Genomic DNA, 20174 nt, shown 5'->3' on the forward strand with positions numbered 1-20174 from the left:
ACAGAGACAGAAGGCAAGTCAGACAAGGGGGAAGGTCAGAACAGCCCAGCTCCACTGGCCACTGAGGCTCATCAAGAGATAGTGGACACCTACAGTTCAACTAGCCTTCAAAACCAGTTTGACTGGGAACAAACCTGTGCTAGAAGAGGTCACATTTTAAGCATTAGTTATAAAAGAGGCACAGGGGAATGAGAAAAAAAGGGAAGGAAAGAACATTAACCTCAGGCTTCTCCAATCAGTTATACTGATTGAACAAATGAATGGAAAGCCTGAAGAGTGGAGGTGAGCACAAAGCTGCTATATAAAAATAAAAACCTCTGCAAAAGTGGGGGCAATCACAACTACCTGCCTCCATGACCTGCCAACAACTGTGTTTGACCTACTAGAACCTGTGTTTCACCCAGCAATCTCTCTCTCTTCCACCATGCTCACACCATACATTCAGGATAAAAGTGAAGATGCTATTAGCAGACATCTTTGTTGTGTGTTCATGCGTGGCTTACCTATGAGATGTCTGGGGTCTTCAGACTGCAAGTGAGAGTGGCTGCAAACTTGCTTTCTGAAATACATCTCATGAACATATCACTGAAAAGCTGTGTGACAGCAGCTGCCTGAAGTGTAATAAATATTTAAATAAAAATCACAGAATTAAAAGGTGGGAAGAACTGTACTTCTAAGACACAGCTCAGTTCTGGGAGAGATGAGCAGCTGTGTTGTCTCAGAAATAATCACTGGACCTCAAAGCACAATAATCCTAGCGCTGGGTGAAAAACACTGTACTTCCCTTTAAAATGGAGCAGTCCTCTTCCTCCAGTAAGCCAGGCTTGCCCTAGGAAACACTAAGAAGGACCATGACATAGTCCTGTATCTTCCTCTTCAGCCCATGGAGCTGTTTTTCACATGAGGGTCAGCCACAGAAGAAAAGGGATCACACCTGTGAATGGCTTTGAGTTAGAGGCAAGACAACAGACAGGGAACTTTGGAAGCTCTACTACAGCTCCTGTGCAAGTGCTCAAGAATGGATACTGTTACTCAGTGGCAGGGAAAATGAGTTTCCCTGAGGTATGCTCCAGGATACCAAGAGCAACCACTACTCTCTGCTATGCCCTGCAGATTGCTATATGGCGGAGCTTTGCTGTGAGCATCTTCTGTTCAAGCCAAGTTGAAGCACTTCATTAGGGAGTTTATCATCATCACTGGGGCATAATGGTAATTGTACAGAAACAGAATCAATGTAAACACACCACAGTTCCAACTCACTGTCTCTGACGAGTTTATAATTTACACCTGAATCTGACTTCAGCTGATCAGGTGGGTACCACATTAGGATAAATGAGTAATAAGACCCATTACCTCAAAAGATACATACATCTAATCTTTCAATTCAGTAAAAAGTGCATGGATTTCTAATCATCAGCTCAAGAACACGTCAATAGCGCCCAATCAAATATGAATGCTGGAGGTGGAGTTTTGATTTGAAAGCAGCTTACAGTTTTTAATGATGGCTCAAACATGTAAAATGGCATTTGAAATTATTACGGTGTCTGTTTGGTGAAGAACAGGTAATCATCAATGTCTACATTACAACTATAGCAACTGAGATCTGTTCCAGAAGACATTCTGTGTCTTTCTCTATCACATTGACTTTCCTAATATTCAGCCTCAGAAATAATGGTCCATCATGACTGGTACCTTTTGAAGACTGACAGGTGTTACTACTTTACTCAAGGGTCATTGTAAATCACAAGTGCTGGAAGAAAAAATAGTAGGGGAGCAATACAAAGAGAACAAGATGTTTCTTTGTCATTATTATTATGTTGTCTCAAGGACAGTCCAGAATACTGTGTTGTTTCAGTGTATTGTGCTATTGATCAATATTCAGTAATACCGATTGACTGCAATACAACTAATGACCCCAAGCAAATGAGCAAATTCACTACACGCCTGGCACAAAAAATGTATTATCTTCAAAAACACTAATAAAATCTATTTGCTTCATCAACTGGAATTTTGAACATGCTGAGAAATATTTGGAAGCCTTACTGAAAAAACAAAAATTCAAGTAGAATCCTTAGTAATTTGTCTTAATTTTGAAAAAATGTGGAGCAGCCATGGGTTTCTGAATTGTTTGGTGAAAATTAGCACAATTTGGAATCCAAACCTACTTATTTAAATGCCTAAGTAAAGATCTATCACAAAAAGTTCCTATATTTGTCTTTTTAATGATTTATTTATTTACCTAGTTGTTGTTTTCAAAGCCATTCAATTATTTGAGACCATATCTTTCTTCAAATGGACAGAAAGTCTGTATCTCCTCCAGCTCAATGACAGACCTCCATGAGCTATCTAAAATACTCAAGGAATATACCTGCTTTCTTGCTGGGGAAAAAAAGGAACTTAAACATGTAATTTTAATTAGAATTTATTAAATTCAAAATTTTCTGATGGGCAGAATGATTTTTTTTTTTTCTCCAGAAATCCAGCTGAGCTCCAAGAGACCTCTGCCCACCAAACCGGTTTCCAGTTTGCTACACCTTGGCAACCAGTATGGAGAGCTGGGAGACCATTCAGTAGGTCTTCATGGTCGATCTCCGTATTGGCGGATCCCAGCATGCCAGTAATGGTAGGAAATGAACAGTTATTCCATTTAATATCCAATTCACTTTCTTTCAGTCCTTAACCAGGACAAAGTTGAATTTTAAAATCTTTGCCGTTTCAGAGAGCTATGTTTGATTTGGGATTTCTTAGTTTTCTAAGGAATGGGTAAAGAAGACAATGAGGATCTAATCAAAAAGTGCCACCTGCCCCACTGAAAAGCTGAGAATATAATTTTTCTGCCTTCTAAGAAGACTTAAGTCAATCACTGGTTCAGAAATGCGAATGCTTAGAGTCATAGAAAGAGGGCTGAAGGTGACTTGAAAGATCAACTCATTCAGCCTCTGCTCAGGAAAGGACTGACTTTGTCTAGTCTGTTCTGTAACACCTTCCCTGACAGAGATCCCCAGATACTCTGCCACAGCCCTTGGCCAGTTTCACCATTAGGAAATTGTTGCCCATGCTAGAGCACATGCCACTGTGGTCCTGAGGATACTGTCAGAAAACTCAAATTTGTTTTTTTAGCTAAACGTCTTTTAAGGTGGTCATTACTCTAACCCTGCCAAAGGAATTTCAGGAGAGTGATGGTCACAGAGGAAATGTGTAAATAGGAAGAATGCAGAAGAGAAAGTTCAGAGCAGAAGATAACTGCAGTTTGTCACTGGTCCTGTGATTTGCTGGATAGATGTCACCACTACCTATCTGGTACATGAAGAAATGCACACACATCCCAAACACTATAAAAATAACTGACAAAGCAACTTTAATAGAAAACCAGTATTACCAACTCTAGCCAGCCAAAGCTCCCTTGGGGATGTCAAATGGGACCTGAAAATCAGTCTGAGGTTTGCTTGGTAATTAAAATACATTTTTAATTCGTCCTGATTCATCAAGCCTTTTTGCTTTGTTGACATTCCATAGTTTCAAGTTTTTCTCTGTGGCTAGAAACCTATGATAAAAATGAGAGCTCAGCTTTCATAAAACCTCTTTATTTCAGAAGATGGCAGTAGAATAAATATCCCAAAAGTAAAAGTATTCAAGCTATGGGGTTTGGACCTATGGTCAGGATGTGAGCTGTCACTTCTCAAGAGGCATCACTTTCCCAGACCTGATACTAATATTACAAGACCTGACAAGATCACAGCCCACAGGTTTATGGCAACAGCTCTTTTAATTAATCTACTATCTATGACAAAAATATAGCAAATATTGAAGGGCATGTGTTAATAGAACCTATGAATATTCAGCAGAGCTATACGAGGAAGACAAACATAAAGAACCTTCTACTTGGCAGTTATCTATGCTGAGCTTTAAATTAGCCACACAGGACAAATGGATTTAGAGCTGTGCCATGTTATTTCATCTAGATTACTAAAAGATACACAATTAGGGCCATCAATCTACAGACCCAAATCCTACAAATATCAGCAAATTACATGCTATAAGCTATGTAATTTTGAAAGCTAATGCTCTTTATCTGGTTCTAATTCTCAGTGTTTCATATTTTTGCAGTAATCACAGCATTTAACTATGCATAGGACAATTCTACTGAGAACTGAACATTCCTTTAGAAGAAAAACTTGGGACGAATCAAGTTAATTTCCAAAGCTAGTATAAACAGATAAACAGGTTATCTCCCTGGGGCCAGGATGGGAAACTAAGGTTTCAGATTTAGGAATCATCTCTGAAATACATAATTTAACAAAATAAAGAACTTCCTGTTAATGGCATTAGACTTTTACATCTCTTAACAAACACATCACATATCCAAAGAGAAATTATTTTTGGCACGAGAGATATACGATCTCATGAACCAACTGATTTCATCAATGGAAGACGTTTCCCTGCTGTGGGCTAATAAATCACCCCAGCCAGTAAGTGCCAGCCATTTACAGTAAGAACTGGCTGAGGCTAACACGAACATCACAGAACTGCTATTACTTCTGCAGCTATAAGAAAGTGAAAACCCCAAGAGGACAAACATGTATGAATATTATCAAAGTGACTACACCTAATTTACCCTTGATATTTGCTGTATTTCCACTGAAGTCACTGGGAAATTTTACAAATTATTTCCTCTAGTTTTATTTGTACTATGAAGATAAATATTTGTCTTTTCATTGAAATCTCTTTTGCAGTTTGTACTGGCCTAAACATCTTACATATACTGGTATAAAAAAATCTTAAGTAACTCTGTCGAGTAACACTAGTACAAAACTACAAAAAGAAAACTGGAAACCATGTACTTCAGTTACACTGTCATATGCAAATAATCCTATAATCTATTTAGAAGTATAGCAAATGAGATTGGATATCATACCAGTGGTTTCATACCAAAATTTCTGGATTTTTTAAATACCATGTCCTCATTGGCTTTTTTATTTCCTTTGCCATATGGAAAACAGTCAGGCACAATTAACTATTTGTCAGAAAACAATCTATTAATTAACACCATTTTGTACGAATGAGCTGAAAATCATGTTCTTTGCTTGCCAAAAAGCTTCCATTTCTGCCTCATGTTTGTGCTCAGAACTAAACATAGCTACAGATACGCTGCTTGACATAACTGACCAAGGGAAAAAAGAACAACTGCTGATGAGGTTTTTCAGAACCAGCAGCCAGTGAGATTTTTCTAAAGATAGGTAGGGAGTCAGCAGGGCTTCAACTCTGCATCTCGTAGAATTCTTTACTGACAGATCTTTGATTAAACTGGGCAGAAATAGACTAAATTCCAATTAAGACTCATATTTGTGGCAGAGCTTGAAAAAGAAAAAAGAGGGGGGAGAGTAAGTTACAGTGTTTTCTAGGCTTAACCTTAAAAACACAGGACCTGACTTCAATTATATTTATATCCATTCAATTCTACTGACGTCAATGGATTTACTCCTAAATTATGCCAGATGGAAATCAGGCTAGCTATTGCCACATTTTCATGCATATAACCAACACCCCTTTAAAAGTACTATTTATTCAAAAGCATGTCCTCAGACAACATGCATCCTCAGATAACCCAGATAAAATCAGAGGAAGGGGCAATCAGTGATGGGGAATGCCAGGGGAGAACTGCAGAGTGATAGAAGAGGAAGGGAAAGAAGAGATCTGGAGCACATTTCCTTTGCTGTGATCTGCACATGCACATTACCTTTACTGCTGCTGAATCCTGGGCACTAAACTGATAACCTCCGGTGCAGACACGAGGCAACATGGTGGCTATCTGCTTTTCTAGTAGAAAAGCAGCCTGTGATCTGTGTTACCTGAGATTAGTATTCTTACATTTCATTTTTCAGTAGAGCAGCCTGCAACGCTGCTGCTTCCAAAACTCTGAACCCCTCTGCAGGTCCACACAGGGCTACAGGTGCATAACCATTATGAGTCAGTGGTTGGCGCCTCATAACTGTTTTACAGAATTGTTCACTCACTTGAATGCAATCCTATAACCACAGCTCATTCCTTCTGCTTGTGCTTGCAAATATCCAAGCAGCTGTTTCAAGTTATTTGAAGGGACTAGAGACTGAGGTTTTACCTGACAGTGTCCAGGCTAATGGAAACTGATGATGTACATGACCTTTGATGAGTGCAAACAGCCCCTCTGTCCAATCTTAAGTGAAAGAAGACAGAGAAGCTAAAATTCCTCTCTTTGAGGTGTCCTTGCAGCTGTGAAGAATTAATCTTATAGGGTTATGAAAGGTTCAGAGAAGGCTGGTCTTATTCTTGCCAACAGGAGATTTTCCAACACCTTCCAGCCCACTCAACAATTTGTACACCTTTCTGCACCCAGAGGTCTCTGCAGTGCATCAGTGGGCTGCTCCTTCCACTGTCACCTTCCCGTGGGCTCCCACAGCTCAGCTTCATCTCCCAGTTCAGCTTATGTCCCACAGGAACAAAAACCACAGCAGAGATATGTCTGATTTGTGGCTCCATGTTTCCTCCTTCCTCTACTTTGCCTACTCAGGTGGTTAGAGTCTGGAGCAGGGTCTGATCCTATTGGTACATATGTGCTGCAATCTCACACCATGGCATTCCAGGTTTGGCTAGTCCCTAGGCCCTTTCATACTAACATAATTATTAATATTATTAACTACAACAATCACTACCAGAATCAGTGCTGCTCTATTCCTCATTTCAAACTCTTGCAACAATAAAGCAAGAACCCAACAGTAAGTCAACTTGTCCTCAATAACCAGCTTTCCCAAAAAACACAAAAGCAGGAAGCCTCAAGACAAAAAGGTCACATAAAAGGTTCTCACACTTCCCCATGCAGCTCCTTTGGAAGGGCGTATTGACTTGTACAGTTGTGCCTGTTCAATAGTCAGGATACAAAAAGGGGGTCTGGAGCCAAAGTGGCTGGTTTTTTGGGTGCACATCAGGACACTCTGTGTGGGGGTTTGGACCTGCTGCTCCCAACGTAGTGACATTGCTGTTGAAGACAAATGGACTTACCAAAGGTTTTCTCAGATGTTATTTGGATTTAGCACAGTTTCAGGTGCTCATACGGTAACAGTAGCCCTGCTGGAAGGAAGCACCTGGGTTTTAATCACTAAACACTGACGACTGTTAGCCACAGTGAAGATTCCTGAAACTGTCTGAACACATCGTGTTATTGTTGGGGCTTTTTTTATTTATACATTTCTGCTGAGCAGATGCTGCTGTGCAAACATTCATTTGTTGATCTTGTGCTGAAAATAGTTGCAGACATCGGCCAGAGTAGGCTGCCGATGTGTAGTATGGGTATAGCTGCTCTTGTATGCTTCATAGTGGAAATGTCAGTGATGTTTATGGAAATGGCTCTAAAAAGTTCACTTCGAGGAGAAGCCTGCTATGGAAATAGAAGCTTACCTATTTGTTTGTGGAGTGAAAAGTTTGTACGTTACTATGAAAAGAAGTGTTTTATGGTGTTGTCTCTGGGCTCATCTCATCCCATGAGACCTTCTGTAGGGCCCTACAGGGAGGGAATACATTAAAACTTTTGGTTTAAACACACAGAGGTGTTCATTCCACTTAAAAAATGCTTATTATTGCTATGTTCTTGGGATCCCTGAATCATAAGGTTGAAGAATACATTAATGTTCTCCCACCTAAAATTTCAGAACAGGGGTTTAAATCTGCATGCCCAAAACTACAGGCAAAGGCAACCGGAAGAGATGGAAGAAGCTGAAGGTATTGCAAACAGGAGCAGTGTGGAAATCCCTGTACTTAAAAAAAATGTTCCAGGGTATCCACCTATATCTTTTAGATAGTCCTCAACAGTCTTGCAGTTGGAGCTGGTAAGAATGGGTGTGCTTTTGCTGAAGTTGCTGGAGTTGCTGACCAGAAGGCTCACTCTTCATAACAGTCTGCCATTTAAGTGCTACCATTTTTCAGCAACTTCTTCTGACTCTTCTGATCCCTAACTCCAATAGGTTTAACTTCTATAGCTTGTTATACCTGTGATTCTACTGCTACTGTCTTGACTTTTCTGAAAAATGACTAAGCTGTTAGAGGAGAAAAACACTTAAAGTCACTATTAGACCAGAAAAAAAAGTGACTCCATGGGACATTTCAGCAAGAGCAGCTCTAAAATGGACTGCAGAGTTTTCCATGGATGCTATCATGTAGTTATTACTAAGGATGGTGTACCAAATCTCTGTTGAAGTTGCATTATTTCTGTGTGCTGTGCTAGTGCTGGAAAAAATCCAATGTCATTCCAGGAGGTTCTGCCATGTGGTCAGGTGTGATAAAACAGTACCTAACTTCTGTACCTCTATGGTATGTCTGACAGGATAAGTCCCCAGTGCCTCCTGTGAGTGTGAGGCCCCTTCACTTCTTTCATGTCCACCCTCTCCAGGCCTTGGTAATGATGCATGTATGAGGAACTCTACCAGGAACCATGTAAGGATGGGGCAATTACTCACACATCTAGAGAACTTTGCTCTTCCAGAAGGTCCTGGTTTGGATTCTCCTACCCACTGACCGCCCTTCTCACCCTGTCCCTTTCAGGCTTTTTTTCCTATCTTGCATCCAAAGTCTAATGTAGACACCAAAGATTGCATCTCTATGTACTTTGGGGTTTTCCATTTGATTTCACTAGATTTTCTGTTTGAAGCAGTAACGGTCCTTCAGCCTTATTGATCAGTTTTCATTGCACAAAGAGGAGGACATAAAACCCTGTGAACTGTAGAAATCGCATTTATTCTGTCTCTATTTCTCTGTGCCCTACAGCTGGTTGTTTAGGGCTGACATTAAAGGGGGAAATGTTGCTTTCTTATGTAGTCATTGTGCAACTCTTCCTTCATTTCCTCACCCTTCAAGTGAGGAAAACAGCCAGGAGAAGGATATTGTACATGTTGGGATTTTTGTGCATCTCTCCATGGGGATGATAAGCAAAATACTGTCTCTTCCTACATTTACAATTGTAAAATGAGATCAAAACCTGGCCCTTCAAGGGAAGTGTTACTTGTGGAAGTGATCAGGAACAGCTGCTTTCAAAACCAGTGATGCTGGCTGTTTGTGGTAATTCAGCAATTGCTTTTAGGAATTTTACTTGTGAGGACAGAAGAACTTTGCCTAAGTATTGATAAATAAGGTATCTACTAATCAAAAAAATACAGCAATGCTCCCAAATTCCTTGCAATGCCACGATAATCATTAGATGGTAATCTCTGACAAGGTTAAATCTAATGTTATTCAATGACTGTTCCCCAAAGTAGATTCCCTTTTGGCAGTAAAATCATTATCTTACTGTTTAAACATTCAGGCTTTCCTCTCTATTTCACAGTTCATAAAGCACCTTTATGGTGTTGAATTTTTTTTTTTTCCCCAAACTGACAGACAACGGTTTGTTTTTCCTGCTTTGATTAAATCCTACATCCCACAAGCAGTGAACCTGTGATACTGCTCTACTGTTTTTAATTGTCTTCTTCTATTAAGATGCCAGCACTGTATGTCTCTCCTGCAGCCCCAGTGCAATTTTGCTACGTGTCTGGCATTAGCGCTGTCGGGTCTGAGGTTAATGTGTACACCGTACAACTCATTAGCTGCGCATTACTATCAGAGCCAAAAATCAACATGATTGATCCAACAATATGTTTGGGCTTGGGACCGAGACTCAAATGAGGTCTCACCAAAAGCAAAGGTCAGCAACTTGGCACAAATTTTTGCTGTGCACAGAGAAAGCTTTTCTTCCAAACTATTCATCAGGGAAGGTACAAATGACAACTAATATGGGCCTCATTAAAAATGAGAAGAGGAAACCCCTTGGAGAGGGCAAGGAGGCTCCCTCACCATCAATTTTTTTTTTCAGTCCTTTCCTAAACGTTTTACTTATGTTACAGTAAAGACAATGTGGAGCTTAAAGGTAGCTGTGGGGCTTGGGGTTTAGAAGACTTGTTAGACTAATTATTGTGATGTGCACTATCAATTACTGTCCAGTTAAGCAGAGAGGATAACTCTGCAGGCAGAAATAAATCCTCAGAGCTGAAGGATCTGGGGGAAGGGAATAAAGGGATTTTTTTTTATCAGTGCTATTATTTCTTTTAGTTAAAACTGCAGTGTCAAAACATTTCCCATCTTAAAATAACTAAAATAAAACAGACACTAGTTTAAGAGTGGGAGAGAAGAAAGGAACGATGTAAGAAACATTTTCAATTGTGGATTTGTTTCAAGTACAATTCTTATGAGGATTTCACTCATAATTCAAACACTCTTGCCACAGTAAGGCCCTGAAATCAGTACTTCAAAATATGCTATTTTACATATGGCATCAGCATGTTCTTTCTTCCTCAGTAACCAAGGGTGTTGAAAATGCTATTGATACAACAATTAGACTGTACGAGAAATACTTCCCTGCAGTCTCCAGAGTTGCTGTGTTGCAATATAATTGTCTAATGGCACATTTTTGTAAGGGCTGTCATGGTATTATGGGTATAATTTTGTTTTTACAGGATACGATAATAAGGTAAAAGACTAGCGTTAATAGCCTTAGGAACCTATTACATAAACAGAGGTTGAGGATTAAAATTGGACTGGATTTGTAGAGTCTGCACTGAGTAAATGTCTTGCCACACTGAAAATTATAACGCATATAACATTTCCCTCTCCAATATTTTTTTTAAACTCTCCTATTCTTCTAAAGGTCAATCCCTCTTTCCAACAGAGAACACAGCTTCTTCTCAAGATATTTTTAGAAAATCTGTTTATTTTTCTCTGTTAACAGTTGTTTGGCAAAACAGGATACAAGGCATATATTGCTTCTGTTTGGACCAGCAGCAAGACCGGGCTCTTTCGCAACACCCCTCAAACATTAACCAGCTCATCTGTCCTAAAAGCACTTGTGGGTAGAGACAACACACCTTCAATTGCAAGCTGAGTGGGTAAGCAGGATGGGGAAACACTATGCAAAAAGACAGGGAAAACCCCAAATGTTTTCTTCTAAATTAGGCCATTTCTACTAGGAATGGCTCAGCTTTTGCCAGGAGTTTTCTCCATGGGGATCAGCTGAGGGTTTTGGGGGGAGAAGGGCTGCAGGACAGAGAGAAGAGGAAACTTCTATGGCTTATTCTGTTGCTTTCTAATCTATTTATTCATGCCACTAATAAAAAAGTTGAAATGGGAGTATTGTGCTAGAAACAAAAAAACCCGATGACTGGGGTGAGAGGAATTCATACTAGGCAGAGCTTGAAGGTCAACATGCCCCTAACGGGCCCCTCCATTCCCCTTAAGGTGATTTTTAACTTCAAGGGACAAAACCAGCAAATGAGAACAAAGTAACTTTGAACAGAGAAAACTTAGCTCAACGGGAACTTAATGTTTGGAAAATCTGGGATTTCTAAGATAGACAATCCCTTTCCTTTCAAACTTCTTACATGCAGCCAATAACCAAAAAAATGCAGACAAATGAGCAAACAGACACAGTGCAACAGCATAACTCTTGCAAACCACGTCTTTCTCAGCGTCCATCACATCGCAGAGATGTGTACTCGGGGTAGATCTGCCCCGCGAATGTAAGAATAAGTCTGCTTGTCCTGTACAACTGAAGTGGGATCTAGGGGGCTGGAGGGCAAGCTGGCTGTCCACAGCATGCTCGGGTCAGTGCAGTTGATGGGACTGATGCTCAGGGCTTTCCCATTACTCAGTCTGCATTTGCCTTTCTCTTTGTTTCAGCTGAGTTTGCCCCAAAGCATTGACTTAATAGCAGCCTCCTCAGCCAATGTGCTGGTCTGCTTTCTGCCCACCTCAGCTGGGCAAGAATAGAAACTTCCTTTTTCCTTTTCCTACCCTGCCACTGCTGACAACCTACCTGCACCAGAGGAAGGAGGCAGAAACATGTCGGGGCAGAATGAGACCAGTTGTTTTGCTGCGTTGGTGCTTAAAATAATTGGGAAGGGCACCCTCTGCTCCTCACTGATGGCAGGGCTGGATATGGGTTCAGTAGAGATCTCTGCTTCCTTATGCAACATGCGTTTTATTAAGGAGAGGCTCATGTTGCATTTAAATCTCATTTGAAAACAAGGAGCATCACTGTCTCCAATTGCTTCACTGTCTTTCTTGCAATATTTACTGTCAGAGGCTGAGAGAAAAAAGGAGGCCTTTCACCTGCTTCTGAAAGGAAGGGGATCAAAGCTTTCCTTCACATCATACCTGTATCTTTCCTGCATTTTTTTCCAACTGAACTTGACTGCAAATATGTTCAAACACAGGCTTTCAAACCTGAGAAGCCCCAAAAGGTGAGCTGACCTGGCACATGCGTGAGGGGAGGTGGACCCTGTTGCACAGATGCAGCTGCCAAGGCAAAAGATGGAGAGGCCCAACATCCTGAAAATTTAGCAAGATCTAGGAAGAAAATCCCTCATCTACCAAAATCTAGAAAGTTCCTTGTCCAGCAAAATCCAGCCCAGCCCAGCCAAGCAGCAGTTCAGGTTTGGGTTATGTAGAAGAAAGAGTTAAGCATCCGTGCTGTGGAAGCCATGCTGCGCGAAGTGGCCGGTGTTCAGAACCATGCTGGGATGTGCTCCCACAGCCACCACCCCAGCATGTTGGAGAAACCAAGAGAAACAGCTCCCACACCCCAGGGAGGCAGCAAACCTCCCCCCCCCGCCCCCATTTCCTTTCAGCATCCTCTCTTCCTTCCAAGATACAGCCCATCATTTCCCCTCTCAAGGCCTGCTCCGCATTTGTCATCGGACCATCCGCAGAGGTCCCTCTCACTGCAGAGCTACAGCCACTGCGTGGGTCCCACCCATGCTCCGTGTCCCTCCCTGCCCCTGCAGACACAGCTGCCAGAGCTGGAGTCACTTCTCCAGGCTCACAATTCCTCCTGATGCAGGAAGGGAGAAGTTAAATAAAACTTCATGGCGGGGTGACATTAAAAAGGAACTTTGTTGTTCCTGGGGTTCATAGGAACAGTGATAGCAATATGTTGTGTTTTATGGAAAAACTTAAGTCAGTTTTTAGGGCTATTAGATCAAAACTGAGGGAGAGTGGGCAGAGTGTGATTACCTCTGCTGGGATCCAGCCAGACCTAGACCTAACGCAACCCTTGTAGAAAGGGTGAGGGGACATGCAGGGCCCCAGTTTAAACTTCAGCTCAGTTTCTGCAAGAATAATTTAACACCTGAAAGCTACTGCAGGCACAACAGTGCTCACTCACTATTTAACTGTGCTCTGTAATTACCTGACAGAAGGTTTTTTCTTCGCTATAACAACCAACCTGTACTGCAGAAGTATAGACTTTCAAGCTCAGGTCCTTCATGCCTTCCATTTACCATCACATTCCTATAATTTTTCATTATTTATTTAAACTTATTCTTCTTTCCAGTCTCCCTGTACTGAGCACTTCTGTCTGACTTAGATTTATCATTTGCTTGGCTCTCATTGGGAAGGGAAGAAATAACACGTGTTATGGATATATACTGGCAAAATCTTTAAAACAGTACGGTGAATGAAATAGCCATTTTCAGCCTGAGTTCTCCTTAATATATCCATTTACTGAAGCACCTAAAGCAACAACAGAACAATGTTACTGCTGATAAAAGTGGCCTGTGGAGGAACCTCGCTGAAGCTGGGAGAGGAAATTACTCTTCATGCTATTTCAGGTTTACGTCTTTCCTAAGAACAGTCTGATCGTTATCCCAGATAATGAAGACTGTTAATGTAATTAAGCGCTCTGTTGTGGTGTTTTACAAAGCAAACAAATAAGTTCCAGAATTAATAAACTGCAAGGTTAAGTGACAAAGGGCAAAAGCAGGACTCTTCATTTGGATGTAAGTGCTCCACAGCGAGCAATTAGCTGGGATTTAAAAGAACAATTTCTCATTTAGGACACACAGAAGATTTTCTGATTTGAGGTATGTGTAATCTCCAAAAGGTCAGATCAATTTTAAGATTATCACCAGCTATGTATTATCAATATGAGAAATCAGGTCCTTCTCTAACCACTCAAAACAGGAGGCCAGGACCCATTTGCCTTACTCTTCTTGGGTATTATAGATGGGTAGTATTTCCAAAGCATGCCTAGATAATTAGTAAAGAAAACAGATACTAAAAGAAAAGGAAAAAACCCAAACTTGTAGAGACTAGAAATTGCAAAGACCACACTACAGGAATGTAATTTCCTTGCAAAGAAATTAGGCATTTGAGTAATGCTTTTCTTAGCAAACGCCCATGTTTCTAGCAGGTTATTTATCTGGTTAAACTATACACTGATTTGCACTGGGAGTTAATACAACCCAAAGCTTGCTGCAGTTTCAGCCTAAACATACACAGGTACTTTCCAGGGCCAGAAGAAAGACCTGGGGATTAGTATAACCCGGATTTTATTTCTGAACATGCCACTGATTCAGTCTGTGCAGCCTGACGAGGCAGCTAGCCCTGAAGAGGAATTATACACTGCCTAATGAGGCAGCCGTGTTTCCCAATTCCTTCCCCCTTACCACAGGCTCTCGCTACTTCTCTTGCACAGGGATTTGCATTTGTCATGCAGAAAGCTAATGCTACCCCACCAAAAGTAATGAGTTTTCTACCAGCATAACTATCTGATCTGGCTCAAGGTCAGACAAGCACTGCCACCACCACGATGGAAGAGCTGGGAGAGCTCAGGGGGATGGCAGCAGCCTCAACCATGGACATGGCCATGCCAGGGTTTTTAAAATGCTGTCTAGCAGCGGCTGTACTTCATAGGAAGCTGGTTAAAATTGGATACTCACAGTGTTAAATAAATGCAAAATGTTTTAACTATGTGATGGGCTGGTGGTTTTCTTGTACAAAGACATTTTAAACTCGCTTTTACAATTTGGAAATTCTATAAAATTTTAAGACTGAAGCTTCTCTCCTGTTCTTTGAAAACTCATTTATCTGTGATGAGAATAACAATGTGGCTGTGTTGCTGTCTACTTGTTTTGCTAACCAGTGAACATACTGCCAAAGGAAATGATAAAACAGAAACGTTCTCATTTCATAGTGGGGAAAAAACCCCCTTCAAATACACTGTCATGTAATTTGCTTAAATCTTGTTTGGACAGCTTGCACAGCTCACAATCTTGCTGTTATCACTCCCTCCTCTGAATTAGAGCGAGAGCAGGAAGATAAATATAATACTGCAATATATGGCTCGATACTGAATAAGATCACTCTGCTGTGACATGCCTCACACTTCAGCTCTAACACAATGATACGGTTATCTAAGGTTTGAGGAGACTGAACAGCCTGTAATACATTAACAAACTTTTCATTTTGGAGATAGCGTCAGGAGCTGAAAAACAACTCCAATTTACCGTGTCGCTTTGGTTATTTCCCCTTCAATATTGGGTGTTTTCTCCCCTCTAATCCCCCCACCAGATCTGTCGGAGCAGCAACACGCTTGCCCTGCGAAGGCTGAGCAACATGAACAGGAATCAAGCGCTGGGGCTAAGATCTAGTGAGAAAAGTCCAGAGAGGCACTTTTTCTGCAGCTTCAAATATTAACATTATAAAAGAAAACTTGCAGCAACTCCTATTTTAAGTTTCTCAAAGGAGCTTTGGGATCATTTTAAGCAGCCCACTGCCTGTAAGTCATTTGACATCCAGAAAGCAGAACAGTCTCTGGCTGCAGAAGTGCTTTTTCTTTACTCCGAGCCTACATTTAAAGTGTCACTGGCACAGCGAGGACAGGGAGAGACACAGCGCTTGGGGTTTCATTTAGGTTTTGTTTTTTTTAACTGACCCAGCCACAAGCCTGGCGCCTGGCTACAGCTTCAACTTCCCCTGAAACCAGTCATGCTTTTGCTTGTGTGGCTGACTGCTGAATTAGCAAAAACTAGCTTTGCAAAACCACTTTTGCCAGAACACCTTTTTGTGTCTGCATTAAAGAGGCCAAAAGGTAGATAAAGCTTTTGCCAACAATATCTTGGTCTATTGGAACAGATGTTACGAAGTGATAAAACAAACTACCATTTCTTCAGTGTTTTAGCTACCCAATGCAAGAACTGAATTTGCTCCTCATGAAGGAACTCAATGGTAGGTGGATAAGCGTGAGGAGAAAAGCATCAATGGCTGATTTAGTTCCTCTATAAGCCACAGGATGTGCAGAACTATAAAAAAGTGGGGAAAAAGAAGGTGGAAAAGACATTTCTACAAGGATTGAAAGGATTCCTGGAAAGAAGAGGGGCAATTAACACACACATGGAAAAGCTCCTCAGTTAGGATGACATTACTAACTTCTTTTGTTGTCTTTGGTCACTAGAAGTATCTTTACAGGAAGCATTAATAAAAGGAAAGACATAAAAAGATTAAAATCCACATATAGCTGTTCCCTTCCGCTTAGCATGCTTGTTAATCTCACAGGCCTTGCTGAAGTGAAAAGACAAATACAAGAAAGAAAAGGTGATGGGGAGTGCACACACTTCATTACAAACTGGTACTTGACATTTCTCTTAGTTACAGAAAAGTTTTAGGACACCAGTGACTAATACAACACCCTAATCCTCGGTCAGCTTCAGAAACCCTTGCCATAAGGTCAAGGTCAGGACAAGGTTAGTGCCTTAATAAAAAAGGGAATATGGCATGTCTAATGATTGCTTCTGGCTGTTTTTCTCCTTACCTATAATAATGCCACAGTGATTGTTTGCTTTCTTTAAGTAATGCAGAGCTCTTTACCTGCCAATAGGCCCTCACTGCCCACCCCGAGGCACAGCCAGGGACTGATGGTGGAACTGAGAGATGGATGTTTCATGCTGAAGACCACAAATTTAGGGCTGTCTTCACAGGGAAGTTCAGTGAAGGTGGCAGAATCCTGTTAGCATGCAATTGCATAGTACCTTAGATAACCTACTATTTATTTTAATGTTACCCACCTGAGGGAGGCTCCGCTAATGAATCTATTTTTGTAGTACCATAAAGGTTGAAGTTTAGAGCTAAGTTTAGAGCAGAGACATATAAAAAACGTCAAACCAGGAAATAGCTTAATGAAAGCAGAGAGTAATCACAGCAAATTACAGTGAAATTTCTATGGGATTACATTTTGCATTCCCCAAACAAGCAGAGGAATTCATCTCACTTAGCATCGTTCCATTTTGCTGAGAATTCACTGTAAAGATATGCTATATAATTAACATAATGCAATACCATAAAAGTTGTCTTAAAAGTTACAATCTAAGATGCTTTTCAAAATGGAGTTCAGGTTTCTTCCCACTGCAGTCCATGGAAAAACAGCAAGATATGTCCCCAAAAAACACACAGAAAAAAATTAATGGTAATATTAGGAGGAATACAAGACACATGTTTTATTTTGTGGCTGCTAATAATGAGGTAGGTCCCTTTCTAAACTCCAACATTTAGAAACCAAGCAGCAGTGGATGTGGTAGGGCAGTTCACGCCAGGAGAAGAAAGCTGGTATTCCTGGTGTGCTTCCAAAAATCACTGCAGAATTTGATCTCTCCCCATTGCCAAACCCAGGTTTTGCAAAAGGAGCATCTAGGAAATCCCTTGTGGTTGGCATCTCACCTAGCTGCCTTGAACACCTGCTCTGAAACAGCGTGTATACAGTTTGCATATACATGTACAGTACATATACCTTCCTCTCCCATGCTTCAGATTATCTTTCTTTCACTCAGGCTTTACAGCCCACAGTCCAGTAATAAAAAGAAAAGCAATTTCACATCGCTTTTTACCATATGTAGTGATTTTCTCTGCTTTTCAACGAGTCTCCAGCATAAGAAGATGGGAACTTCTGACCTCACTCCGTTACTATTGCACAGCTCTGGATGGTTAGTTTAGCAAAAAAAAAAACCATGTTGACTTTTGGGTAACAATGTCACTGCAAATCTCTCAAGGCTAATTCTTGATGACAGCCACTGTAAATATACTGCAACGTGCACAGAGCCGCTGCCTGGCTGTATTAAAGGCAACACAAGTTTCACCACTAAATTCAGCAGGACCTTGAACCGGTCCATAATGAGTAACATGAAATAAGATCTCAGTCCATAAGGCAAAAAAAAGAGGAAAAAGAAGTGTGTGAACGGGATATTGTGTATTAACTGTAAGGAGAGGAAATTCACAAACCAGAAGCATGCCACGTATCAGCTTAAAAAGACCTGTGAATATTTTACATATAAGGTCTATATGATCTGCTACAGAGCAGTTACCCTTTCAAAGGAGAGTATTTTGCAACAGAAAAAGCCTCTAATATTTAGCTTTTCATAAATTTATAGAAATGTGTACAAATGGGACAACAAGATTAAAGACCCCATGGCTTTATAGTTTAATACTGTTAAAATTTACTTAGCAATGCTTTGGTGTTTTAACCCCAAATTATTCCCTCAAATTTTTACATTTTCTACAGCACTAAGTCACAGAGTTGTGCTGTTCTCCCCACTCTGCAAGCTTGGAGGGAGGGACAGGAAAACATAACAAATCTGTCTGAAAGGTTTTACAATCTTTGCCTTGCTACAAGTGGTAAGAACTGACCCATGTTTTCCTAAAAATTAATGGTGTGCCTTCTTAAAGCACGCTAGATAGAAATATGGCACCCCCACCTGTGGCTCCCGTATTTTCATCTACAAAATCCCAAACAAAGCTAAAACATACAGTATGTTTTTCAGGGCAACCAGATCTGCTTTCCACACCTGTGCTGGATGCAGTTGTGCTGGCTGAAAGGACAGTGTGTACATAGTGGCCATTTTTCCACGCACCCCAGCTGGAGAGGCAGAGATACTCTGAACAGCTTCCCAGGCAATATCTGGATGTGAGGTATTTCTAGGCACAATCCTAACACTGTTACTGTAGCAAATCCGCACTTATCAGTTGGTACAATGCCTAAAACAAATTCTGAGACCAGTGATTTAAAACCAGGTCATCTCATACTGATACCATCCCTGTGCATTCATGGGTCGGCTTTCCACAGGTCAACAGATCCCAAACTACTTTCGAACTGAACACTAGCTTTCCCCTGTGGCACAAAGTATTTTGAAACTCAAACCGTACAAGACACGGGGTGAGAGCTCAGCCTTCTACAAAGGTCAGCTCAAATGCAGTGTTACAATGGAAGAACATGCTCCCAGGTGCAGCAGGGACAACACCTCGTGCTACAGACTATGCCCAGCTTCTGCAGTCAGGCACAGCGGAGGAGTGGACCATGGACCAAGTAACTGGTTACTTCCCAGGCTGGGAGTAGGAAGGTGACATCTCATATACATGAACAGGAGACATAACAGCAGAGGAGCTTGAGGCTGGTGTCAGTTTTTGTGACTCATGCCCACGCCTGAACGTGACACATAATCTGAGACTTTTCATCCTCCAGGAAAGTCTTTGCTAATTGGCATACAGAAGCGAAGACTCAGGGGACCTTCTAGGGTTTTTTTGGGGTTTTTTCTGGTTGCTTTTTTTTTTTAAAGCACAAAAACTGGCACGTTAAGAAAAGAAAGGTCTTCACAGAAAGCTAAATCAAATCCCAGAACTTCATTTAGCCTCTCCACTTCCAGACAAGGCTGAATTCAGGAACAAAGAGCAAGCAAAAAAGAGAGAGCTTAAAATGAAAATAAGAATGTTTTCATTACCTTTTCTGCAAGCCAGCCTAGATGTCTAATCTCTCGACTTCCAGCAACGCCTGTTTTACCCAGCTGGTCTCTGACCTCTGCAATCACCCTGGGGATGAGCTCATTGACACTGGAGTGAATGGCATTGAACCAGGCCTGGGCTGTAGCTGAATCCTTACTCCTGAGCACCACGGTGTGCTTGGCATCAGGTGAATGAACTTCAATAAGTCTAGAAAAACCGGGGGGGGGGAAACATTATGTTCACTCAGATACCATTAGGCAGCTAAGTTTATTACCTTGCTTAGTGTTAGCAATGAGTTAAAAAGATGCTAATATCAAGACCTAGCATTAAAAACTTACCTTTACAACACCTGAATAGAGTAGGATCATCTTAATTGAAGCCAGGTCTGTACTGGCATCACAGTAAAATCCTGGAGAAGGCGATGTGTCAGAGCTGATACAACCCACATCTGGCATGTCAATAGGAGTTTCAAATATAAAGGCAAGAGGAACATTCACCCATTAACATTCACCAACACAGCAACCACCCAAAACTGCATGGGAGATGACTGCAGAGAATCCAGGGATAAGCTGGAT

The 20174-nt window shown here is 41.1% G+C and overlaps 1 protein-coding gene across 1 annotated transcript in view; it reads right to left on the reverse strand.

Annotated features, from left to right (window-relative positions):
- SNTB1 (syntrophin beta 1) overlaps positions 1-20174 on the reverse strand; it is a 115694-nt gene that overhangs the window by 21998 nt on the left and 73522 nt on the right. The window contains exon 3 of the mRNA XM_074887266.1: positions 19599-19806. Coding sequence (XP_074743367.1) covers positions 19599-19806 — 208 coding nt within the window. The remainder of the gene's footprint in view (positions 1-19598; positions 19807-20174) is intronic.

Source organism: Strix uralensis, chromosome 1, assembly GCF_047716275.1.
Source record: "Strix uralensis isolate ZFMK-TIS-50842 chromosome 1, bStrUra1, whole genome shotgun sequence".
Taxonomy (NCBI): domain Eukaryota; kingdom Metazoa; phylum Chordata; class Aves; order Strigiformes; family Strigidae; genus Strix; species Strix uralensis.